The sequence below is a fragment of the Catharus ustulatus genome, chromosome Z (genome assembly GCF_009819885.2).
Source record: "Catharus ustulatus isolate bCatUst1 chromosome Z, bCatUst1.pri.v2, whole genome shotgun sequence".
In the NCBI taxonomy this organism is placed as follows: Eukaryota; Metazoa; Chordata; class Aves; order Passeriformes; family Turdidae; genus Catharus; species Catharus ustulatus.
In genome coordinates this window covers 66761370-66787790 of record NC_046262.2, presented here as the reverse complement: position 1 = coordinate 66787790, position 26421 = coordinate 66761370, and the positions used below count along the sequence as shown (strand labels likewise).

At 41.6% G+C, this 26421-nt stretch overlaps 1 protein-coding gene across 7 annotated transcripts in view; it reads left to right on the top strand.

Annotated features, from left to right (window-relative positions):
- The window catches only part of NRG1 (neuregulin 1), a 462970-nt gene that overhangs the window by 306395 nt on the left and 130154 nt on the right, over nucleotides 1-26421 (top strand). For 3 of the 7 annotated variants that reach the window (XM_033084637.1, XM_033084634.1, XM_033084632.2), the window contains 4 exons: nucleotides 6219-6396; nucleotides 13112-13236; nucleotides 22782-22832; nucleotides 25711-25761. In XM_033084637.1, coding sequence (XP_032940528.1) covers nucleotides 6219-6396; nucleotides 13112-13236; nucleotides 22782-22832; nucleotides 25711-25761 — 405 coding nt within the window. The remainder of the gene's footprint in view (nucleotides 1-6218; nucleotides 6397-13111; nucleotides 13237-22781; nucleotides 22833-25710; nucleotides 25762-26421) is intronic. The other 4 variants (XM_033084640.2, XM_033084638.2, XM_033084635.2 and 1 more) reach the window with 3 other exon arrangements.

Here is a 26421-nt window from a genome sequence, read left to right as displayed (position 1 = left end):
GGAACTTACCCTGCACAGCATTTCTGTGCTTTGGGTTACTTTAATTTTAGTGTTCAAGTAAAGATTCTGGAGTCCCCTTTTATGCACTTAGGTATGTAAAATATGGACCTGCAGAGTCACTCTACAAGCTGTTTTCCCCAAATCACTTTTTGGCTATCAGTTGTATTTGTTTTGCACTGTCTCACATTTTTGGTCTGTATGATCAGGTTTTTGTATTGACAGTGTCTAACAGGATCATCAAAGCTTACCAGGGATGCAGCCAGTTGGAGTCAGCTGAAGCACTGAGAACCAGAGGAGAGAGTACTTAATGTAATCAGGCAGTGTGTTCCCACAGACACGATCATCAGTAAATAAATTAAGTGTTGACCTTTAAATCATAATCTCTAGGTTAGGCACTTGCTCACACCCAGCTTCTCTTGCAAAACCTACATTTTGCTTTGAACACTGTTCCCTGTCTCTGAGGAGGCCTAAGTTCAGAAACTGATATCTTGAGTGTCTGCAGGAGAATGGACAGCCTGTCATTATCATGTTACATTGAATAAATGAGGGCTTTCCAGCTTTCCTCCTGGACACAATACTTCTTGGCATACTGTTTTGTCACTACCACCCTTTTTCACTCTACTGGAGATGCTTTTTTCTTGTTGAGTGGAAGTGGCGGGGCAGGAGTGAGATCTACTCCATGTGCATAGTACTTCTTCCATATGCCCATTTCCAGTGTCCTGTTGAAAATCCTGCCTTCCCAAGGTGATATTCCGAATTGCCCCATGGTACTCCAGTTGCAGGGTTTACTGGACTGGTGACAGAGAGATCACAGAGAAGATTAATGCAACCTCACAGAGCAGTTTCATGGCTAGGGGTAAATATTCCTGAACACTGTCATGGACTTGAGAGGCTCTCATGCCAAATAAGCAAATATTTTAGGTAGAGACCTATGGGTTTGTTGGTGCAGCATTACATTGACAGAACCAAGTGAGATTTCAGTACCATCATTCCAAAACCTGGTTATCGGATTAGCAGCTGGCTTTGTGGCTGACTTTTGGGAGTAGTCACTCTGATTTATGGAGGCATTTGCTGCTTCCATGCTGTTCCAGTTTTTAAAGAGCAAGGCTGTAGTGCAGCATCTCTCTATTGCTCTATTTCTTGGCTCTTGACCATGTTTCTAGCCATTCCTTTGGTAGTCCCCTTTCTTCTGGCCTTTGCAATACCTAAAATATCTGTAAAATTTCATTTTAGCATCACTAGAATGAATGGTTTTATGTGTAGCTCAAGACAAATGTCAGGTTTGCAATTTTTATTTTGCTTTTCTGTGCAGACACAATTATCAAGACCTAAAGCTGAAATATATCTGGCAGTATTTTCAAAAGAATTCAGAAATTCCCATTAAGTAGCTAAATTATTTGTTTGCTTTTCAGTCCTTCAGCTTGTGTTCAGTTACTCTGGTAATTTGGAGAGCTGGGTGTTTGGGATTATCTCCTATTATTACCTGCAGTGTTTTACCATGTAGGTAATCTGCACAGAGATTCAGCAAGCTTGCAGGAAATACTCAGATTTTGAAAAGTGTTCATAATTCAAATGTTGCCTGAGAGAATAATAGGAAGATTAAAACGAAGAGAAGCAATGCAAATTTTTGTGGGTTTTAATTGTTTACTTGTTTGTTTGTGTATTTTTGTTGCTGTTTGGCTTGGGGGTTTTGTTTATTTCTTTGGTTAGGATTTTGGGGGCTTTGCAGGGAGGCTTTTTGTCTAAGCAGGAGCAGTATATTGCTTAAAGGGCAGCTTATATGTTTAGAAAACCTGGTCTGCTGATGGTAAGCCTGACCTTGATTACAATCTCATATGCAAGGGGAGAAGGCTTTTGGAAATAATATAATTTGTCCTGCATTACTTTCCTGCCTTGAGCATTATGCAGAAAAAAAAAAAAAAAAGAAGATTAAAAAAAAAAGACAGTAAGTCTGAGGCCAGGGCAATGGATGTTATTCCTATGGCTCCTATTACCCCTCACCAAGCTGTTGGTCACAATTTTGTGCAGCAAACTCTGCACATGTGCCTACTGGCAAGCATGCCTAATACATTCCTGTGCTCAGGCTCTCAAAAGGCTTTGTGCCTTCCTAGGGAAAGAAAAGACAGAGAAATAAAAACAACCACTCATGGAATTTCAGCTGAGTGTGGTTGTGTGATAATATTTTGCAGGCTTCCTGTTTAATTTGTTCAATGTGTTGAGCTTCCATGCAGATTAACTATGCAATCATGCACTGAAAGTGAGGAGATTGATGTTCTTTGCCAAACTCACAAGTCCAGGGAGAAGAAGTTATCTGCACTCTTACATTATCAGTGAGTCTTTTGCAGAGAGAATATGGAAATTCATGTTCCTTATCTGCAATGATATTATGCAGGCCAGCAGACATAAGATTCTGAAAAAAATTGCTAACAAAATGACAGCTATTCAAGCCGTCTTAATAAGGAGAGATCTAACACCTTGCTTGCTTTTGCCTGTTAAACCCTTCCAACTGTGTGGGGCTTTTGCTGACACAACTGCTCCACTGCTTTGTGTTCCCTCGCTGTTATCACCCTTGTTGCTTTCTTAGAAAGTCTGTCAAAGCAGGGGAGGACCGTGGGTCACAGAGAGACATCCTGACTGGGTAGTGTGAGAAGCCTGGGTGCCTTTGTGTGTCTAATTGACTCCTAAATGGGAGGCCCTACCGCATTTTGGCACGAGGAGCACAGATAAAGTAGATGCCCCACCACATCTTTCATTCAAGCAGCTTCTCTTTCAGGGTACTTCCACACTTAGTTTATGCTGTTTCTCTTCGGGATTTGTCTGTTTTCTTTGCTCCCTGGCCCTTGTCATTCTGTGATGGATGGCGTGTGTAAGGGCTGTGCTGCTGCCATACCAGAGCTGCTCACAAAAACACTCTCTATTAAGTAGTGACCTGTAGGAAATGCTGTGAGGCTCCCTTCCATTTGCATTTTTACAGAGTCCTTGTGTCCCTGATGGCACTTCAACCTCCATCTACATGTAGGAGATGCAGAAAGTGTTTTCATTGCCCTTCCTGCCTGCCATGGGCAGTCTCACCCAGTGGGCAGAAGCCTCGCCGGCGGCAGGAGCCGTCCTGCGTGACAGGCACAGCAAGGAGAGGTGGAGAGGAGCCAGGCTGGCAGGACATGCTGAGGGGACAAAGGGGAAGGGGTGAAGAGGCAAGGGGAGGGCAGTATCAGGAGGAGCCCTGTCTAGTTATCATTATAAGCATTTTTGTCTCTTCTAAAAGCATTTTTACCCTGCAGACAAGGTCCTGTCTTACCAGCACTGTAGAATTGGCACGGACTCTGATGAAAGTCAGCCTCCTCTTGCAACAGTGGAAGCTGTAGCTGATCTTGATCCAAGTGTACAATGCTGTAGTTTTATCAGCACAAGCTTTCTCATAAGCCTGGCAGGTCTGATTAACTTTTGCAAAACTGCAACTGAAAGGAAACAAACACAGTGTAAATGAAAAGAATAAAAAAAACCCAAGAAACAATCTCTTTTCTGTCATGTCTGTGAACAGCTTTTAGTGTTTTCCCTGGAGAGCCTGCATGCTTGGACAGTGAGTTACTGTGAATTAGTGAGGGTCACTGCCATTGATTAAATCCTCTTTTATGTTTCCCGGTAACTCCTGAATTATGGCAAGAGTTGAGCATATTAATTTAACACTTTTCTTTTTTTCACTGACAGCTCTCATGGAGGAAAAAATCTGCAAGTCATTTTGCACAGATAATACTGAATTAAAATAAAAATCAGGAACAAAATGGCATCTCTCATTTATTCCCAGTTTCACATTGCTGTGTTGAAAGAATGGTCAATAACTAGTTGAAATCCTTAGCACAAAAATTTTCATCCTTGCAATTGTGGTGATGCTTTTAATTTATGCAAGACACAGACTGGGACTATAACAAGTGAAATATTTGTATTTCAAAGGTCTGCAGCTCCTTTTCTTACATAGTGACCAAAAGGCTATAACTTTAACTCTTTAATGACAGAATGAAACTATTAGCACAAGCCTCAGTAGTAAGGCTGTTACTTAATGCTAATTATTTTTGTTGGAAGTTTTAAATATTATTATTTTAAAAACCTAAAATTTTATATTCAGACAATATTTACATGTGTTCTTATATAAATGTGTATATATATACAAACAGACACTTATAAAAGTGTATGCGTTTAAACATATTGGTTTCAGGATGGTGTGTGGGCACTTGTTTTTCCAAAATCGAAAGTTGTTTTCATAGCGCTTTGAGAACACATTGAAATTTCCAAAATTATCTGGGGGAATGGGAGAAAATGGAAACCAACATATGAGAAGATTTTCTTGTCATGAAATACTGGGACTTTACCCAATCCATACCAGTGCCACCCCGACAGATGTGCCTACCCTGTGTGTACAGCATCCATGGATGCCATTCCCAAGGAAGTCTCCTTGTCAGACATTTTGCTGATGTCTAGAATACTTCCTGCCAGAAACTTGTTGTCCACACCAGCAGAGGTGCATGGAAAAAGTTGTGACCTTCCTGTTAATCAGAAGTTTTTAATTATGGAAGGCTACTTTGTCGATTTTCTGTCTTCTGCTGGTGTCACAGCAGGCATCACATATTTTGGTCACTCACTGCAGATTTTCCCAAACACCACTGTTTATACTGCTCTGGGCTCAGTTTTCAGGAAATTAAAGATTTCCCTGTGCTTTCCTGGGGTGAGAAAGGCTGCTTTATGTGTGGGACAGGCCATGGTGCTGCCTTCAACAGTCACCACCTAATTGGACATGTGCATATCAGTTTTATTTAGGCTACTGGTAATTATGGTTATGATGGTGCTGCTTGGGTTTTTTTTGTATTATTGGAATAGTAATTAAGGGCAACTGATGTCAGCAAGTCTCCACAAACAAACAAGGTGCCGATACCAAAACATAATCAAGAGTGTCCAGTTTGTTAGGATGTTTTCTTGCACAGGACTCTGTTGGAGACCATTTGGTGTCTCTTTGAGTGCTCCTGGTCTGCATGTTATGGGGAATCATTTGACCATGGTGGCCATTTGTGTCCTTGGACAATGTTACAGCTGCTGAAGAAACAAAATGCCCTGCAGCTGGAGGCACTGCACAGCCATAGTGACTCCCCCGAGGCTCAGGCAGAGTGCAACTGAGCGAAGGTGGCCTTACAGGCTATCACCCATCAGCAGACCAGCTGCAGTACCCCATATTAGCTCTTCCCAGTTGTGTTGTAAAGGTGGCATTTCAAGCCTCAGGGGAAGCAAGGTCAAAGTATAGGTGTTTTGCCTATACATTGGTGCACAGTAGTGGCTGGTTTATAGCTAAAGCACAGGGTCAAATGAAGGGTAGCATCTCACAGGGGAACTGCATCTTCTTGTAAAGCCTGTGCTCAAAGACCAGTACTTGCGTGTAATATTAGAGGTCTGTAACTTAGAAACCCTGAAATGGTTGGAGGTTTACACACACAAGAAACATTATTGCTACAACGCGGTAAAAATTGAGATGCATCAGCTGGAAACCTACAGTGTGTTGGCTGAGCCTTTTCAATGCAGTGTCCCCTTCTGGGTCCAAAATACCCTTAATTGATATTGATTCTGTTGATGGGCTTCCAAGCCTGTTGTCTTTTGCCTCAGGGAAAGGATATGGCCAAGCTGAGGTTTGAGGTAGGTGTATAGTGTGGGTAATAATGTCTGGCTGCAGCAAAAGCCTTTCCCTGAGATGAGGGAGGCTGTAGACCTTGTATTTATGCTTTTAACTCCCTGTCAGATTAGTTGCACCTGGAGCTGTTGGGTAGCCCATGACTCATAGCAATTGAAATTAGTAAAGCAGTTACCCTCCCTTTGCCTTTCGTGTTACCAATCAGAGGTGCCTACTACAGTGTGCTGTCTTATGCCTTGGTACACACAATCAAATAATGTTGTTAGTACTCCATGCTGTATTCAGAACCAGCACTTTGGTTCTTGCTGTGGCTTGCAAGTTGTAAAACTGCTGTAGGAGAGCTCCAAAGCATCAAAGTAGGCTGCCATTAAATGTGCCCTTGTGCTTTAAGGACAGTACAGATCCTTTTTTTAAAGAGGTTTTTGCAGAAGCATTGCTAGTCTGGTTGGGGTTTTGCTCTCCATGGCTTGCCTAGCTCAACTTGAATAAGCGATGTTTTCCCTTTTGAGGATGGCCTAATCACCAGCACATTCTTTTATTTCTTTAGTGGTGCCCCTCAAATTGAAGGAAATGAAAAACCAAGAGGCTGCTGTGGGTCAGAAGCTAGTGCTAAGGTGTGAAACCACTTCAGAGTATCCTGCGCTCAGATTCAAATGGTTAAAGAATGGGAAGGAAATAACCAAAAAAAACAGACCGGAAAATATCAAGATCCCAAAAAAACAAAAGTAAGTACAAAGTAATATCTTTCGAGTGGGGCTGGGCGGGCTGGGAAGTGATGTTCACCAGAGCACAAGCATTGATGTTGTTAAATGCAGTAACACAAAGCTGAAAGCTATGAATTACAGAGGAAGAAAATCTGAGAAAATAGAAACCAATACTATTGTTCCTGAAAGTATGAATGAAGTATGAGTGCACTATAAATATTTCATAATTAATTTTCAGGCTTCAATTTCTATTTGTTTTCTCATAGCCAAAGGCTATGATTTTAACCAGTAAACCTTGGAGACAGGCCATTTTTAAACTGCTAACAAGAATATAGAGGCACCTTTTGTTTATTGTCTAAAATCAAAGAACAATTAAATCATCAAAGGATTGCAAATTTTGAAATATTTTAGGGATTTTCTTTTCCAGTGGTTTAGTCCTTGAGAAGGGCTGAATGCTGTCCTCATTAGCTCTGAGTGTCTCATACAAGCATGCAATAGTCCTTTACCAGAGGCATTCCTGCACTTGCAGAGCAAGGCGCTGGTGTAGCAGATGTCAGATGAATAGCAAAGCCTGCAAATCCTATCCTTCTGTCTGGTGGTAAGTGCCCCCTGCACGTGACTGATGTCCAGTGCCAGAAGATAGACTGGTGCCTTGTTTCTGCAGGGGAAGAGTACACTACTTTTACTGCACTGAGACAGGAGGAGGCTTTTGCTGTTTTGTCTCTAAGTTGTTGTTTAGATTAAAAAGTTTTATTTGTCACCAGCTATGAAAATCTGTTTCAGCACAGTCTTTCAACTCTCACTTTTGCTCTCAGTAGGCAGGGCAGCTCTCTGGTGCACCATGCCACCATGCCATGCCTTCACTTCGTTCAAGACACAGAAGGTTTGTAATGTACTCTCTAAGAGGCTTTTCTTTCCGAGGTGTTTAGTGTGTATGGGCTCACCTCACTTGATGAAAGAAGCCATAACAAATAAACATTTAACTTTTTAGAGTTATTCAGGTTAAAATTCAGAAATCTTGCTCTCATTGGCAGTTTCTTGTACCCCAGCCTGGGGCACAAGGTGAAAGATGTAGAAGGACAGAGCAGCATCACCACAGCCCCCATGCCACAGTCGCACAGATGTCAAGAAGGAACCTGTGATGTCTCCTTCCAGCATTTGTGAAATGGAGCTGTTCCAGGTGGCAGATAGCCTGGCAAATTGTCTGGACTCATTTGCAGAGCCATATGTCTCCGTCAGAGTTGTATTTTCAGTCTATTCTATAAAGAAAATGTTCAGATCAGAACCTAGCCCTCAGCCTTCCTGGCAACACAGTGCTGCCTGTTAGGGGCAATCAGTATTTTCTCCACTTGAATTTTGGCTGATGCTGATTGACCAAACTCACTGGGGCTAGGATTTCACCTTCTGGGGCTGAACATCACCAGTTCAGCATTCAATCAAGGAAGTACCTTTTGCCAGCTCACTTCTTTATGGTTTTTTTTGCCCCCAAAAAGCCTTGAGGAGCTGTCAGAAGGGAAACTGATAGCTATTGATTTGATATTGATGCATGTGCAATGTGTGAGACTCTTTTTCAGCTTGATGTGCCAAACTTCCCCAAAAGATAAATAATGAAAAAGATTAAAATTGTGCCATTTTCTGGAAGATAGAAATACGAAGTCTAATTAACTCACCATAAGTGGACAGGGTTCAGGCTTTGACCTGTATTTCACACATTTGTGCTTCCCCAGTCACAATGATACCATGCACTGTTGAAATTTCTCTCTTGTGTTTTAGAAATGTCAGTGTGGATTGGAGAAGCACTTCCAGTTAGAGACATGAAAATCACTAGATGTAGAGTACAAAAAAGGAAAAGACAAGGGATGTCTGCTGACATCTGAAGGATATTCTCTGCCTTCATACTTTGACATTTTAGTTTGGGGATGTGTCATTTCTTTGCTATTTCTTCTTTAGCTACTCGTCTGTGCATCAGGGACTGAGTAGAAATGAACAGCTTAAGAGGAAATAGATTTTATTTTGATAAAAAGTGGGACAGACACATATTGTAAAGCTAAAGAAAGCGGGGGGGATGAATGTGTAAAAAGACATGCACATTTCAGTAAGCAAAGATCTCATTGCAAATTAGAGGGGTATCAGAGATCAAGGAGGATTTTTCCCCACTTTTGTTGTGGTTTTTTTTCACGATAGCACACTGATAAGTGTTTGCATGTTCATATGCTTCTGTGTTGTTACACAAGCATTTTAGTGTGAATTATTTCTATTACCAAGTATGAGAAACATCAGCTACAGAGGTTAGAGTAGTTCATAAGCTGTCTGGGATTAATGTTTGTTTTAAAGTTCAAATGGCTACATAAAAAGTAGGCTATGTTTCTGAAGAACCGTTAGTATGCAGAATACCCCAGCCTTACTGACATCATCAATCCAAACACTTGGAAATAACACTTTCTGACATATTTACAAAAAGCTCACAAAGTTTATTGGTAGTACCCAATGGCCACTGATATCTATCAATGTAGTATTTTTCAAGCGCTCACCCTTCTTTTTGTGTGATGGCAGAATGAAACGTGCTTGTTGTTGGAATAAAAATAAAGGTTTCTTTCGTTTGGCTACATAGCCAGAGATAAAGCTAAATAGATTTAGGTTTTTTAACAAACTGCAAAATATCTGGCAGTATGATGAAGTATTAAGACCTTTACACCTGAACTAGGCAAGGAAAAGATAATACATCAGCTTAGTGGTTTTGGACGCATTGACCAGTGTGAATAGTACTGGATCAAAGGATTTGCCAAAGTGGAGCACATGCTGCATTTTTTTTTAGTATTATAAGAGTTTAGGAAACCCTGTGGCAATGCAGACTTCCTCAAAGCTTAACCTTCCAAAGACTGCTTTGCGTGTCAAATGTCTTCACTCCTCTAAGTTCCCTTGGGAGTTTCAGGGTGGGTGATTCAGAGAGCACAGAGCCCCAACATGTGATAGCCCCACTTGGACTACTGTGTCCAGTTCTGGGGACCCCAGCACAAGAAACACAGGGACCTGTTGGAGTGAGTCCAGACAGAAGCAGTTGATCACAGGGCTGGAGCATCTCTCCTATGAGGACAGGTTGAGAGAGTGAGCACTCTTCACCCTGGAAAAGAAGAGGCTTTGGGGAGACCTTACAGTCTTCCTTTCAGTTCCTAAAGGGGGCTCCAAGAAGGCTGGAGAAGGAATTTTTATGGGGATGTGGAGTGACATGACAAGGGAGAGTCTGCTTGAACTGAAGGAGGGTAGTTTTAGATTAGGTATTAGGAAGACATTATTTACTGTGAGTGTGGGAAGGCACTGACACATTGCACAGAAAGGCTGTGGACTCCCAATCCTTGGAAGTAATCAAGGCCAGGCAGAATGGGGCTTTATGAGTAACCTGGTCCAGTGAAAAGTGACCATGGAGAGTGGTTTGGAGGTATACAATCTTTAAAGACTCTTTCAACCCAAGCTACTCTGATTTATATTTCTATGACAGTACAGCAGGTGAATCACACTAAATGGCTATATTCCTTCTCATTACACTGGAGAATCAAGGGAAACTGAATGACTTTAAATTTTAATGAAATGCATTTAAAGCACTCACTTTTACCTCAGATTTGTCAGAGTAAGAGCATGCAGTCAGTGAGTTTCTGCTGATGATTGCTGATGATTGATGAGGCCATGATTGGTTGATTTTTTGTGTCCAGGCTCTAAGCTATCTCTTTGTGACAGTAGACATTCAGAAAAGAATCAGAGCCCAGACAAGAGCTTTTCACCCACTAGCTAACTTTCCCATGGCTTCTACTACGGTAGCATTTCATTTTCCTTCTCTGATTTCGAATGCAGCTGAGACTTGTGCATTGTTGGTTTGGGCAGTGTCCTGTGCAAGTCAGGCACTCTCCATTACACACAGAGATACTCCCTTATCAGGATTTTTTTTTGTGGCAGAGACAAGGTGTTTGCCACTTCTAGATGATGGCTTTGGGTGCAGTAGTGCACAAGGAAACTTTGTATGTAAGTGCCCTGTACCTTGAGCTTCATCCAAGCTTAGCCTGGATATTTGCCTGCAGACAGGCAATTCTGGATGACAGATGGAGGCTGGAAGCAAAATGAATTCAGGCAATCAGATAAGGTGGGCTGGGACTGCATTCTGCAGATGTGTTTCTTTCCCCTTCATGTATGAATGCAGTCTCAGTGGTGTCATAGTGGCAATGAGCTAAAGATTCAGCAGAAGCAAATCTTACAGGGAGAGGCATTTTTTATTTGGAGTAGCGTGGTATAGTTTGAGAAAAGGACAAGCCTTTGAAAACAAAATCCCTTATCAGGGGCTTTAAGTCAGTACTGTTGGAGTACTGCATTGCTAGGAAACTGCCTCATTTACAGCCATTAATGAGTCATCTTCTGCTCTGACTGTTTTGAATTCTGTCCCAATACCTCTCAATGATATTTTTTAAGGCTATAAATATTCATATTATTTCTCCTGCTCTCAGAGACAAATGACAGGGTTTTTTTCTAAAACCAAAAGTAAATTTGGCTTGTTAGAAATGGATTTGTAGGAAATACTGATGCTTCACCTATTTTAATGTAAAAATAAAATCATAAAAGGAAGACACAATTCCTTGTCTTTTCTCATATATATCAAATAAAACAAAAACAATAGAAATAAATGCACAGGGCAAAGAGTCTCTTCACATAGTCAAGCAGGCCACAAAAGTGGTTTGCATCAATATAACAATGTATGGAGAGGACTGCTGCAAGTATGCAATGGGTGTCCATATTAAAGTGTCACTGTTTTTATTATTATTCCTTCCTTTTCACTGGGTTACAATGAATTCTTAAAAACACTAAACATCTTTGCCTTTTGAAGCTTCCTAAGACTACAACTTGCTCTCCACCTAGACAAGTTACTGCAAGTATGGCTGAGAGGTAACCTGTTGCAATATAGGAAATATCACATGTCCGCACAAGCTGTTAGGTAGTGTAGAATACCACACGACATTCTGGTCAAGCCCTCAGCAGGCTGTTGTGAAGAGGAATGGCTGGCAGGCAAATTAAAAAGCAGGCCACTTTTACTGTTGTATAAGCATAGCTGTTAGGTGCAAAATTTTCACACAAAGATACAATAGGATTCAACTTTTGGACATTTCTGTCTGTGCCTTTTGCAACTTTTTCTCGTATTTTCATGGTTGCCATGAGCTCGAATCTGTTCTTGTATGCCATCTGAAGTGCAGCCCAGTTAATTAATTCAACACTGGGAACTGGGCTCCTAACATTTCCTGAGAAGGGAGCCTAAATTCTCAGCTATTCATTTCTTTACCATTTGAGAAAACCTGAGCAAATTGCCAGTACTAGCTTGGCTGCTTCTGCCTCTTGCAAGCCCAGTGGCCTCGAGAAAGCCTCGACGTGGAGGAAGCTCTTGTGATGCAGGTTTATGGCAGAGAGGGGTGCAGCTAGCACACTGCTTTCATTCCATGAGGGCTGACTCCTCAGCAGTAGGAGTTTCACATAGAGGCAGGGAAGGCTGAGCTACCAGTAAGCAGATGTTTGGATAGCAGATAGCAGATGGGATAGTGCCCTGTGATGGAAGCAGGGGTGGCTCAGAAGGATGTGTTGAAAAATGACATTGAACTTCAGAAGCCCACACTGCTGCAACAGACCTGTTTGTGGTCTGAACCAAGCCCTGCTCAGTGATTTGCAGAAGGGGTAACCACTTGTGATTTCTGCACAGAGAGCTGGGAGACATGGCATTGCTGAAGCAAAGCAACTCCCCAGACATTGTTTACCTCAGCAGTCATGGTGGTCAATGAGCTTTTGGAGTGAGCAACTGCTGCCTCCCAGGGATCAGCCCCTCTGGTCAGGGTGGGCCAGCTTAGGGAGGCCACTGTTCATGCACTCTGAGTGACTGTTTTGCAGATCAAGTTTTGTGTCAAGCAGAAACTTCCCCAGAGCACTTCTTTTAAACAGTAACTGGGAACAGCAGTAATGTGTGCATGTTCCCCAAGCTAGTCATTCTCTGCAGTCCGGATAATGGGATTATTGCCATCCTGTGAGTTGGGGACCCCATGAATGACACCAGAACATGTTCCTACAAAATTAATGGGTAGGCAGGAGTTCTGCATTTGAAAATCTAATCTTAAAACCTTGGAGACTGATTAAATTACATCTCTGAGCCAGGAACAAAATGTAGCTTCATGCAAATTGTGCTCCTGCCCATGTTATTTTTGGTTAGCACTGGAGAATGATTTACTATTGGGGCTTCAGAGGCTGTTAAAGACTGTGGTGTGTTCTAATCTCATGATTATTTAGTCAGATGTTAGGAACTACAGTACTTACCCAGAACTCTACTACTAGTAATACGAACCTGTAGGGAAGGGTAATCTATTTTAATATTACACCCATCTCTGTGGCATCTGGACAACCAACAGATTGGCTGGGAGAGGATGGTTGTTGGATGGTTGTTTTCCAGATTTCCTTTAAGAGCAAAGACTTCTCTCATATAGAAAAGCATAAGCAAGTATCTTCATGTTGGTTCATGAATATGCCTGTTTTCCAGCAGCCTGTAAGAGATTTTTTTTTGTTCTCCTCCATTCTTTCAAGCCTGGATAGTGTTGATCTGTCAGTAAGAATGGAAGACAAGACTCTCTGTTGAAAGGGGTAGGGGAAAAAGTGCTTTAGTTGATGCAGTGACTGTTATTCCAGTACAGGATGTTTATATATTTCTTTTCTGATTTCACAGGAAATACTCTGAGCTTCACATTTACAGAGCCACGCTGGCCGATGCTGGGGAATACGTATGCAGAGTGAGCAGCAAGCTGGGAAATGACAGTACTAAAGCCAGTGTTATCATCACAGACACCAATGGTAAGGCTTGACTCATTATTTTAGTGTCACATTCATAAAGACCACGTAATAAAGCTGCCAGCAGGACAGGGGGCTTAGGAGCAGGACAAACCTTGCCAAGGGAAGTGGAAGTGAAAGCACTGAAATCTATTAGGTATACTAAGAAAAGTAGCAGGGCCTGACTTGTTGTGTAGTTGAAATGCTCAGTTTGCCTTACAGACAAATGGGATGTCTCCTACAGATCTCAGGACAGATCAGCGTTTTCTGTGTAACACCTAGTCTGAGACACAGTCTAAATAGTCAAGATCAGAAAAAATGAAGGAAATATTATTTTAATTCCTATTATACACAGTGGAGGAAGCTGCATTTAACCTGAAACGTGTCATATCTGAACTGCTAAACCTGCACTTCTCACTTCGAGTAATATTTGTATTGCTCTGATTGCCACAGTTTTTATTTTCAGATGTTTTCTTTTGATTGCTAAAACAATAAACACAAAGACATGAATGTATCTGAAGGTAAATTATCCAAAGGCTTGTGTGTGATTCAGATATTTTGATTTAGGTATTGTGATTTAAGAGTATTTCCTGAGGTGTAGAGCTTCTCATTAAATAGACAGCATTCAGACTTACTCAAAAGATTTACAGTTATTGTAGACTGCTGTTTTTGCAGGACTCATTTCATTTACAGGGAGCTCCAATTGCTTCTGATGAGGTTTTGTGTTTCCACTGCACATAAACGTACTGCAGCACTGTTTCTCCTTTGGAAAGGCAGTGGAGGCATCCATCAACAACTCAAATACTCCCCCCATAACAGCCCCCACCACAAAAACCAAGCCCATTCCAAGACCATATCCAACAAACTCTCAGTCAGCCCAAGCCTCTGGGTAAGGGTCTGCTACCAATGACACTCAATAGAAAAGCACTACCAACATTCCCCCAAGGTAAATAATAACCAGCACTAAAGACACAAAGGAAACCCCTAAACTTACCAATCACCCACATCAGCAATTGACACCATAACCAATCCCACTACCCTGTAATAAGGTGAGGGGTTCGATACAACTGCTAGTTCCCCCAAAACATAGTGCTAAAAATAAAACAAATTCTATCGTAAGGTCCCACTCGGCTTCTCTCCGAGATCTATGACCTGAAAAGCCACCTATAGAACTTTAACTATAGGAACCCCCTTCCGCTTCCCCCCAGCATGTTTCCTTCATGCTTTCTAGAGTATGTATAGTTCTGCATTTAACCATTTGCCCCATTGGACACTACAATGTAAGATATTCCATGGCATACGTTAATGCTGTGCCAATTTAACTCAAATATTTACTTCCATGAGATAATATGCTGTCCCATGGACTTTGAGATATCTTTGTTTCAGGTACCATACAACTCAAATGATCCTACCCCCAGCCAAACTACAAGCATCACTTGGGATCAAAACTCCTTCACTATACTTACAAACTCACTCCCAGAAAGGAGGAATGTCCAAGTACTCCTTTGAGTTCAGCTGAAATCTTATTTTTCAAGTGTGGCTTTGACTAATTCAGCTCCCATAATTCAAACTCCAGTGTCCAGCCAGATGTGAAGTATGAAACAAACATCCTCACTAGCAAACAAAGCTGAAGTTCTCTGCATATCATAGATGAATTAAAGATGTTATAGCAATGTGAATTTACCAGGCATGTTTTTCTGTTCCACATTTCTGTGTTCTTAAGTGGGAGATAGGCATTTATGTAAACAGAAAACCTAACGTAAACCTTTTCCAGTGGGATTTGTCTTTGTCTATCTGCTGCTTTTTAGTCACACAGCAATTACTTGACTGTATTCACTTTGTATATTTGCTATTCTATTTCATCAACTAAAGAATCTCAAGTGCTAGAATTTCATTCTAGCTGTATGGTATTATAATCATAAGCAGATGTCAGGAGACTGATATAAAAGATCAAGTGTTATTTACTGGAATGTTACTAATAGAAAAAATGGGTAGGTGTTTCAGTGTAGTTTTGTAAATTCTCTTGGTTTCCATGAATGCAAATTTTTGTTGCTCATTAGCTGCTTACATAGAAAGCTACCATTTCTGTAACTCAACTGTAGGCACTGTGCCTATGCAGTGATACAGATAAATGGAAAAAAAAAAAAAAAAAAAAAAAAGGCTTGACCATTTTCTGTTACTTTCTCAGACAAGGAACAGTGTCATGGAAGTATACAGGACCTCATTCCTGCGCTACATGACATGGATTTTTCAACTTCCTTTTGGGCTATACTGAATGACTGCAAAACACTCCTGCTACAAAGGGACAGGAGCATGGTCTCAGTAGAAAGTACAGTAATTTCACAATTATAAGCTGCACCATTTTGACTAAAATTTTGGTGCGAACCCAAAGTGCGGCTTATAATCAGGTACGGCTTATATATGGACAAAGAACGAAAAGTTGCTGTTTTAGTTTGGAGGACAGGTGTCTGTTGAGAAAGGCAGGAGCTTCTCTTTGAAATGGAGAATGTAAACCCCCTCCCTTCAAATTATTAAAATTTTGAAATCAAGGGGCTTTCAGGCAAAAATATGGGAATTAGGAATAACAGTTCTTTTCTAGGGAAATTAAAATAGAAATACAGTACTACAAAGAAACAAACTCCAAACCCTGACAAAGTCAGAGTACAACCTGACACCCCATCAGGCAGGGTGTTGGTAGCAGTCCCATTCAATGGTGGCTGCATCCTCCTGCAGTGACAGATGTGATTCAGTTGGAGCAGTGCTCCTGTAGAAGGTGCAGTTTCCCTCCAGAGGTCCAGTGGTGATGTGGAGAAATCCAATTTTCCTCTGGAGTCCAATGGAGAAAGGGACTTCCAAAACCTCTTTTTTTATCTTGGTAAGAAATGTTGGGCTCTTCCCCCTGGCTGGAGCAACTTCCAATGGGATGAAATAATTTTATCAGTCACACAGTGGGACTCAATGGGCCATTAGCAGTAAATGACTCACTGGAGGAAGGATGGGTTGTGAAAAGATAAAGAACAATGCCCCGCCTGGTTTCAATGGATGGCCCATTAGCAGAATATCTGCCATTGAGATAAGGATCACTGCCCCCACCCTCAACAGATGGTGATAGAATAGATACCTTTTATCACACTCTGTATTGTAACCTGTGGCTTATAATCAGGTGCAGCTTATATATGGACAACAAATGAAAAGTTGCTGGCACCCGGAAGTGCAGCTTATACTCGGTGTGGCTTATAATCGTGAAATTACTGTATTTGCAGCAAGCCCTGTTACGTGGATCCATAAAATACACATTAAAATCTATCTAATTGTGTTATGAAGTGTAAGTTGTTTAAAACACAGCTATGCATGCAAACACAGGGCAAACTGGAATCCAGTCTAAACCTGCCAGCTGGCTCTTGTCCATAAAGATCTGGACTGGAAACTCAATGATATCTGAACTGGAACATCTCGGTGATATTTGATCATCTAGACTCAGGCATGGAAGTTTCATTGGTTGAATAAATCAATTATGCATATTTGGTTGCTGCACACACATCTGAGCCCACTCTGCTTACTGTTTCTTTTAAATTACCAATAAAATTGTTCATAATTTTCCTGCTAATGGTGGAATTTTCCACCTGGATTTGAGAAACAGCATGGGCAACATCTGGTGACTTAAGAGCAATAGATCCTTACGGCCTCGAAGGGCAACATCTGCCTTGCAAACAGTGAGAGACCCCCTGCAAGGGTGACCTCCTCACCCCTCCTTCCCCCACATTCCCTGACCTCTTCCCCTTGCTAGCTTAATGACAGATTTGGGATCCAAATTTGGTAATGAGCCCTGAAAGGCAGTCATTACTTGGGTCCTGTATAGCTGGGAGGTCCTGCAATATTCATAAGAAACAAAGAGTTCAAAATTAAAAGAAAAAGCCAAAACAACAAACAAAGATCAAGCATATTTACTTGTTATTACCTGTTAGTGGGCCTTTGGGGAAGCCCTTGGGTTCCAGTGTTGCACAGGAGTAGAAAACTAAAGTGTGGGTATCTGAGAAGGCTGAATCTCTCAAAGTGAAGAGAGAGATTGCTTTCTTCCACCTCCAGCAAATAGGGTAATGGTGAAGTAAAGAAATATGCACCAGAGGGCCTGACTTTCTTACGGTGATGGTCTGCTCTGCCATGTGAAGCATATCTTAAATTATGACCTTTAATTTAGTGACCTCACCTGGTCATATTTATTATGTATGCCCTGCTATCTGCAAACTAGATCTTCCTTTCCCTTTGTGCTGGTTACTTTTAAGAGTGAGGGTAGACAAGGTAACAGCCTTTCTGGGAATGGAGTTATTTTTATTTCCACTGTAAGATTAGTGCTTTTCAGCATCAAAAAAAAAAAAAAAAAAATCTAGGTTTAAATTCCCTAGAATTTTGTCAAACTGGGACTACATTTGTTGAACTTTTCTTTACTGGTGTATGCCACAAAAGAGACCCCCAAGGCTAGACCAAAGTTCTGTTTATCATGGTGCCTTCTCTCTAACATCAACTACCAATGGACATTAGGAAAAAATATATGAAGAACAAAGCAAATGTGTTGGGGCTTCCCCACCAAGGATACAAAAAGCCATACATTTACCACCAAAGTTGCTGCTTTCAATTCCCTGCTCCAAGCATAAAAAGTCTAGTATTTCTCAATAAAACAGTTGTGAAATGTTTTTGCTGTTTTCAGTGAGCAAAGACCTTAATTTTTCCTGATCTCATTCCCTAAAGTGGTAAAGTTTTTTGTCTAAAATGTAGAAAACATAATAGTAACTCCTGTCCTTCTTACTGTTATTATAAACATTGTTGTTACTTAAAACTGCCAAATTTGCTCTTGTGAAAGTTTTTTTCTATGCATAAACATGGACACATTCCCCACATTAACTGCATTAACCTACACAGGCTTTTAAATTTTCCCAGTTTTACTGAAAGAAATACAAACCTTTGTCTATAGAGCCAAGTGTGTGGGTTAAAAATGTAACAAATATAAAAATACCTAGATGAACACTATTTTTACCAGTCTTAATAGCAAGTGGTAGGAGCTATTCTGCTCCCTTTTAATTTGTAATGAGTGTAGCTTGCCCACAGGATATGAGCTGCCTTCTTATTTTCATTCACTCATACTCATGTATGCTCCCCTAAGAAAAATTGTAATTGAGGTCAAAATAGAGGCATGAAATTCTCCTGGTGTTGTATAAATAGCGCACAAGTTTGCTAGTGCAATAGTAACTGCTTTTTTTGTGCATCCTAATTTCTTGCTTTACCCAAGCAGAATTCTTGTGGTGAATTTTTCAGGGACTTTTTTATCAGCATAGGACCTTACTATGCTTAGTAAATAATACTGACAGCGTACTTCACACCACAGCTAAAGCTTTCAACTTGCTCACAAAACCCTATATTTAGACAACTAGCTAAGTGATATCTTTTTGATAAAGAGTCAGGCATTCTCTATCTATGCATGTGGTGTCAGTCTTTTCCATTAAAACCTGTTGGCCTGATTCTTTTCCCTCTCTGAGGATGTTTTCTGTGCCCAGCATGTTTCAGGGTGCAAAAGGGTGGATTCATGCAGAGATATTTCAAAAGCCAGAAGTCTTCAGTGCTTGTTCTGCTGATTTGTCTGCCAGATTTGGGGTGAGCATTGGTCCTTGGTGTCTGTGGAAAGTGAGTTGATGTAGTTTGACTCGTAAGTGTGGGTGGCTGGGACAATTTTGCCTGAATTCATGGGTACAAGAAGTACTCAGGTGATCTGTTAATGTATCCCAGTTGTAGGCAGAGGTGAGCCTTGGTAAATTCATTTGCTACACAGTGGCCTGTCCAGGCGTCTGCTTTTGCATCCATAGGACTTGCAGTAGTACTAACAGCTCCAAGTTGTACAGTAATCAATAAGGAATTTATACTCACAATTTATTCACTTTTAATTTGCTCTTTCTCTTCTGAAGACAGACAGTAGTTTAGCTTCAAGAAGATGACTGAGAAATAAGTAAATAAAAGCATCTTGTATGTAGTAGCCATAGAGCATGTGACAAACTATGAAATACTTCGCGTGTAAAAGAAGTCTCTTCTTCTATCCAAGATTTTATTAAAATAGGAGATCAGGGTACCTCTTCACTCTAGCATAATTGCAGGCAACCTGGGACAGTTTGTTTTGAACTGGCTGGCATAATGAGATTCTCACCTGGAGCAAACCTACATGCTTAGACCAATGTCACTGATTTGGTTGCAGAAAGAAATGTGACCATCACTCAATTTGGTATTGCAACTCCCCTAAGAGTACTCTTGAATCTTTCCTTGCAATTTGACTCACTTTGATTGAGGGCAACGTTCTTTTAATCTGACTCAGGTCACTAGTTTCTTGGAGGAAAATGGGGAAAAGTTTCATAGTTTTAAGAAGCAAATAGTTTAGCTACTGATCACCCTGTGTCTTTGATTATATATGCCTGCATGCCTCTGAGGCCCCAGACTACTGCCTTATCAACCTTCTACAAAGCTGCTCTCTGCTCTTCCATCTATAGACCGAGAAAGAAAGTTCTCCCCTTTCCTCAAGGTGTATCTTAGTTTGTGTCATTGTTTGTAAGATTCAGATGATACCACCCTAACAGCACAAACAATTCGAAAGGCTTAAAACTTATGTGACTGCCACAAAGTATACCTCAGGATGACAAAAAGCTTGTTTGCAGCTCTAACTGCCTAAGGTGTCATGGTATCTGAATCCTCCTCAGAGCCCAGGTTGTTGTCCCTGTCAGGGCTCTCAGAGCGACCACCTGCAGAGCCTGAACTAAAACCTATGAGACCAACCAAATCCCTTTTGCTTGCTCAAGCGGGCTTTTTTCATTAGTCCTCTGACAAACTAACTGGGGGAAGAAAACCTGTGAGGGCATACACAGAGCTGTTCACAACAGCAGCTGTAAGGCTCTTAAATATGTTGGAGAAAATGTTTTGGCTGAGGAGGAGAATGACCTCCTGCCTCAGAGCTGTACAGCAATACAGCAGAGCTTGTTGCCCCCGCAACAAGGAGTGGTCTCCCCTCAGCAGTCCAAACAAAATTCCCTATCTGGAAGGATGGATCATCACATCAAGGTGACAGGGTTGCTGGGAGTCCTTTGTGAGTCAAAGAAGCTCTTCCTGGTTTTGTCAGACTAAACAGCAGAAGATACTCCTGGCCCGAGTACTAAGGAAATAGGACTGAGAAGCTGCAGAGACCTGCTCTTTGAAATACCCAAACAAGGATCTCTCATGGTTCCATCAGCATTTTTACATAAGTAAGCCCCTGCACATGCATGCCTAGTTTCAGGAAACAGCAGTTCACCAAGATTTAGTATTCCTAGAAGTGCCAGGGAACAGAACTGGTTGTAGCCTCTGAGGTGACTGCTCCTCATGGGAACTTAAAGGTGATGATGAAGACAGGGCTGCAGGCTGCCATCTCCATACCCTAACAGACTGCAGCAGCAAAAGTATTATAATTGAAAAATGGTTCCAGCTCTTTCACCTCAGGCAAGTACTGATGGCCTGCTATGAGAAGCTTCTTTTTTGTTTGTTTCTTGTTTTTGGATAGCTTGTCACATGGATCTGTGCTAGTCTTCCCAGGCACCGTAAAATGCCTTTCTTAACATTGCAGTGTACCCTGAGCAGTGAGCATTACACAAAAATGTTGCATCTTCCAAACCTTAGCATCCACTGTTAGTGTTGCTAACACAAATGTTACTAGTGGGACTTGATAAGTGTGACTTTGCCACATGTTTTCCAAATGTATTTCTCAGCACGTTTCAGGTGTAGGAGGCTCTGGCTGTGTTTTCCGCTGGCAGGGAAGCTTCCCGTCGGCGTTTGGACTCACACAGCTGGGCTGGGGAGGTGCCAGTAAGAAATGCTCCATCAAGCTCAGCGCAGGCACTAAATGGAACATGGTTTCCTTAACGGTGAAAGAAAAGTTTGCTCCAGTTGTGCTAGATGCTGAGCTATGCAGCTGTCAGACCTGTTCCATCTCCTGACATGACTAAGAAAGGTTAATTGCTCAGACAACCCAGCTGCAAAATAGAGAAACTGCTGTTATACCCAAAAAATGATCCTGAAAGCCGTCTGACTACAGGCTACTGTGCTCCAATACCTAATGCAAAGGTTTTGACCTTAAAAATTTTACTTATGATACAAACGTTCATGCCATGCATCACTGGCTGCCAAGGAAATGCTGCATAACATGTTCTCTTCCATTAGTGAGATGAAACTGGACAAAGAGTATATTTGCCAAAGAAAGCTGGACAAAAATGTAAGAAAAAATACAAAAGAAGAGCAAGCAAGTAAGAAGGTAAAATACAGAGTCAATATTAAAATTTAACAAGAGGGATATTGAAGCAAACGCAGTTGGACTAGTTTTGTCTCTGGTCAAGTTTCTGTGAACTCTGAAGACAATGAGCAGAGAACTACTGGAATCCAGATTCACAAAACAGAATAAAAACATTCCGGAGTTTCCTTTTCCTAAATCTCTTAAGGGTTATTTTCTAAATTATGTTTGTTTGACCTACTAGGGGATTCCTAGTGTGCCTTGAGGTTTCAGGGCAAGACTTTTTTCTTGGCATTCAGGGCCTTTCTCCAGCTATAGGGTTGAAACTTGTGCAGCTGCATTGAACTGCACCACTTATTGTCTGAAATGTGTTTTGAGAACCTGCGGAAGTCCAATGCTGTTGATGAATACAACTGAAGAGTGACTTGTTCACACCTAAGAAATTGCACACAGTTGTGGCTTGCAGGGACAGCAGAGCACTCACAAATCAATGCTGTCATTGGACCAAGGTCTCTGTGCAAGTCTGTGAAGCCTAAGCAAAGGCTTTCTACACTCTATTTTCTCCCATCTGTGCGTTTTGCATTAGCAAGGATCTAAATATGGCAACATCATCCCTCTTACACATCAGCTGGTTCAACAAGTGAGTGAGTGCAAGCCATCCGTGCCAGTATGTAACTAGCAATAGTGTATGGAGATATACATAAGACCAGTATGGAAGCATAACTTTTCCCATCTCTTCAGCAAAGCAACTGTTTGATTTCTATCACCGAGCTCCCAGCAGTCCATGAGGGACAGGGTTTCCATGTGTGGCTCAGAAGATTTCCCTGAAGTGGCAAGTAACACTATCGGATGTTCTTACCAGCAATTCAAGTGATATGAATAGGAACACATCTTTGCAAAAATTAACTGCCTAGAAGCATAAGGAGTGAGTACTCACACTGACGTCTTCCAAAAACAGAGCCATCTGCATGATTTCTCCTGTTGCCACTGATCAGTTATTCCCAGAGGAAAAGGAGAGATTGAACAACTGGCTTCTTTCAGAAGGAGCAGGCTTTTTTCTTCAGTTTTGCTAGTAGGCACCATCATTTTTTGTTTTTTTCCTGAAAAGAAACTTCTGCAAATTGATATCTGATTGAAGCCTCTGCTCACTGAAGCGAAATTTAAGCTTGCTTCTTTGAACACCTTTTTCTTCTTTACCTTGTCCATTCTGGAGCTGAATGGTGTTAGAGGATCATCTCACACCATATTATAACTTCTTGTTGCCTCTTATGTTTTCCAGAGAGTGCCAGCAAGATACCAGTATCAACAGAAGTGACAAAAACTTCTTCACGTAAGTTGAATTAACAGAGCCTTTCTGTCTCTTTCTTTTAATTTCTTCTTGAAATTGCTTCTACAGCTCTGAAACAGCTCCTTCTTAACAGAGAACAATTCATCTACATCCAGCAGCTCCATTTCTGCATATCACCTTGCATATCTGAGCTACTTCAGGAACCAAGAAATTAATGAAGAAGGGTTAAGCATACTTTTTACTATCCTGGGGCTGTATTAAGGAAGCTAATTTGGCCTGCAATTGTCAGGTTGCAGCAGCCCAAGTGAAGAAGTATTTGTGTTGTTAGGAACTGTGTTTTAGAAAAGCTCTTGCCTCCTTCTCCTATAAATCCTAGCTACTTTTGAGTTTACTGAGTGTGTATTTGCATTGATGTGTCCTCAGAAAAGTCTGTTGCCTAGACTGCTCTGTTCCTCAGGGCTCCACATACAATTCCTGACAACTCTGCAGGGTCCATGAATATAGACAGGTAACTCACTGTCAGTAATTTAACCACTTTTGAAGCTGCCTTGGCATACCAGAAACCTCTCCAGGTGGTTTCTTTTCAGACTGATGGAATTTGCTTTCAGCATCCTTCCTTACACTTGTAGATTGCATACTTCCAGAGCTACTCCTGGAACTGACCCCAGTGAGAAGCTGCTTTCATTATTTAACTGTTAAGAGTTAGTTTATATATGGCCACAATACAAACACTTGTTTCTACTGATGACTTTGGCTGAGACAATTGTAGATAAACGTGTATAAGCCGAGCAACCCAAGGATTTACAAGATGTAGATACCCTCCTTGGCAAAGAGACTGGGGTCCTGCTAGCTTTTTTGGGAAAGCTATGTCTGGCAGGGATGGGTTTTAGTGTGAAATGACAGTGTTTGTAGGCTAGATCAAGAAAAACAGTGTGATTGCCAGATTTTGCATTTAGCATGCCTGCAGCCTTTCCTTTGATGCATCTGTGTGTGTGGCGACCTACTTCTGAAATCTTGGCATTGCTGCCTGACAGAAGAGACGTTGGATATGCCCATATTCTTTCATGTTCTCAGTGGGGCCTGTCACTGGTGCTTCACTGGGAATATATGAGACCACATAGCTAATAGCAAGTGTCCTGTAACCATTGGAACCATTTTTATTCAAAGAAGGTGACACGCTGGTCACCGACTCCACTGGGCTTGCCTTGCCTTCTCCCTTGTGCGACAAGAATGTAGTCCCTACACTTTACTGCCTTCTTTCCCATGAATTAAAGTTCTTGTTCTTGAGTGGTCTCTTTCCCTGCTTATGTCCCTTCAAGTGCCTGCTGTTACAGTACTGTCCTGCTCTTTACTGCTATTGTGCCACCAGAGAGGAGGAAGCTGGGATGTTCAAAAAGCTGGCTGCATTCCTGATGAATTTCTGCAATGGCAGATTTCATGCCAAGCAACACATTACGGTGTTGTCCTCAGATTGGCAAAAAGCAATATGTTATTGAGGTCTCCACATGGAGCTCTGAGGAGGTCTTTGATATGTGGCTGGGGCAGAGACCAGTCCCAAACCCTGCCAGGTGCTATTTTTCCTACTGTTCTATCCCCGCTCTGGGTCCAGACAGTGTCTTTCTCTAACTTTTTGTGACTTTCCCGGTGACCAGTAGTGCCTGGGGGTTCTGGCACTGTTGATTTTTTCCAGGACTTTCAAATGAAATTATTAATTAATGTGTTGTTTCTTTACTTGAAAGTAGACTATTGTGAAATGCTGGTGTTCAAACCACCAGAATCTAGGACTCCTGAAGTACTGCTACAGTTACTTTTTGATAATAGGAGGACTTATACAGTGGTCCTGGTTTTTAAGAGTCGGGGTTTTTTCTGCCTAAAGCCAGGCTTTGTTAGGCAACAGATTAATATTTTCTATATGACATGACATGTTAATGTTTCACAACAGAGTATGCAGTATGCATGACCTGCTCCCTAGAATTCACAGACTGGCTGTTAGCTGCCTGTACTTCACACTGGCACATTGTATTGCCATCTTAGGCACAGTATTCTCTCCTCAAATGATTTCTTTCTGCTTGATAATACTTCTCAAGCCTTTTCTTGAATTGTTTATTGATGCATGACACAATATATGATTTGCTAGATAGTGAAACCCATGAAGCCACCCAAACACAAGACTTTTAATTGCTGTGTGGTTCAGGTTCCTATAGTTCAGGAGGTTCTGACCTAGCTTCAGCCTACCTGCTTCTTCTATAAACTTTGCTGAGTGCTTCCTTTGTGTGATTTGTGTTGAGTTCTATTCCCTTCCACTGTCCTACAAGAATATTTACTATTCTTTTTCCTTCCTCTGTAAACGCTTTGGGGCTGGTTCTATGTCCCATTTTGGTCTTGAATGTGTTCTATTTTCCCTTCCATCTACAACTCTCTGCAGAGGTGGTGACACTCAGTGACCCTGCTCTAGTTCAAGCCACAGAAGTCTTTAACTATAGTTGTGATAGACTGAAATTCCTTACTGTTCAACTGGAGTTATATGAGAAGAAGATAAGAAGCTCGTGCTTCCTGGGTCAGCATGTGGACCTCCACAACCTATTGCTTTCCACTTTCCTCTGATGCTGTCAGAAACAGCTGAAAATTTTACTCTGCCTTTGCCAGTTTTCTCACGGCATTTCCTCACAGGACTATGGAGCATTTTTGCTATAATTGATTATTCACACTGCGCCTAGGACATGCTGAACCAACTTTGAAGTTCTTTGCTTTCTCAAGCTATCTCATTTTTTTCTCTGCTCTGCTGGGTTTCTGACTACTGAAGAAAAAGAATACAAATAAAAGAAATCTCTGCTGGGGGAAGATATTCAGGCTCCTCCAGTATAGTGCTGTAGCTGTGGCTGTATTCTTACAACTTTGTTGTTACTTCTGTGTGTTGCAGAACCCATGCTTAGGATACAAGCTTCAACAGAAGGAACAAACACTTCCTCCTGTAAGTATCTACAAGTTGTTTAAATTATTGCTGGCAAGACCCTCAAGTATATTATTCCCTTCCTAGCTCAGAAAAAAAATGTGTATTAAGAGATCAGGAGTGACTGGGTGGAATTTCTGAGCTACAGGTGCAATTGTCATTTGTTATATATTATTAAAACTCTCAGAGACATGCTTTTTATGTATTTGAGGCTCAAATGCCTTCCTTCAGAAAGGTCAAATGTAGGTTTGGACAGGGCAAAGGAGGAGGAAACTACACCAGTGTTTCCTACTTGGAATTCCCTTCCCTGCCCTTCCCAGACAGTGTATTGCTTCAAACCCTGTCTCCTCTGCCTCCACAACCCCTGCCCCTGGGGGTAGCTGACGCACCCTCAGGTCCGACCATCCCCACCTGGGTGCATTTCCTTTCAACTGCCTGCCAGCTGGTGCTTGTTGGAGCTCCTTGTACTATTTCTTCTGTGCCCCACATTGATTTGTGTGCCTTCCCTCAGCTGCATCAGAGAGCCAGAAATGGTCCTTTCCTAAGAAAGGGAGATTGTCTCTCTGCTTATCTCAGGAGCACGCTGGAACCTGCCCAGTGGGGAAAGTGACTCTTTTCTTCCTCAGCGTGATGGTTCCCAGGAAAGCATGCATCACCGCCATAATCCTATACAATGTTGCC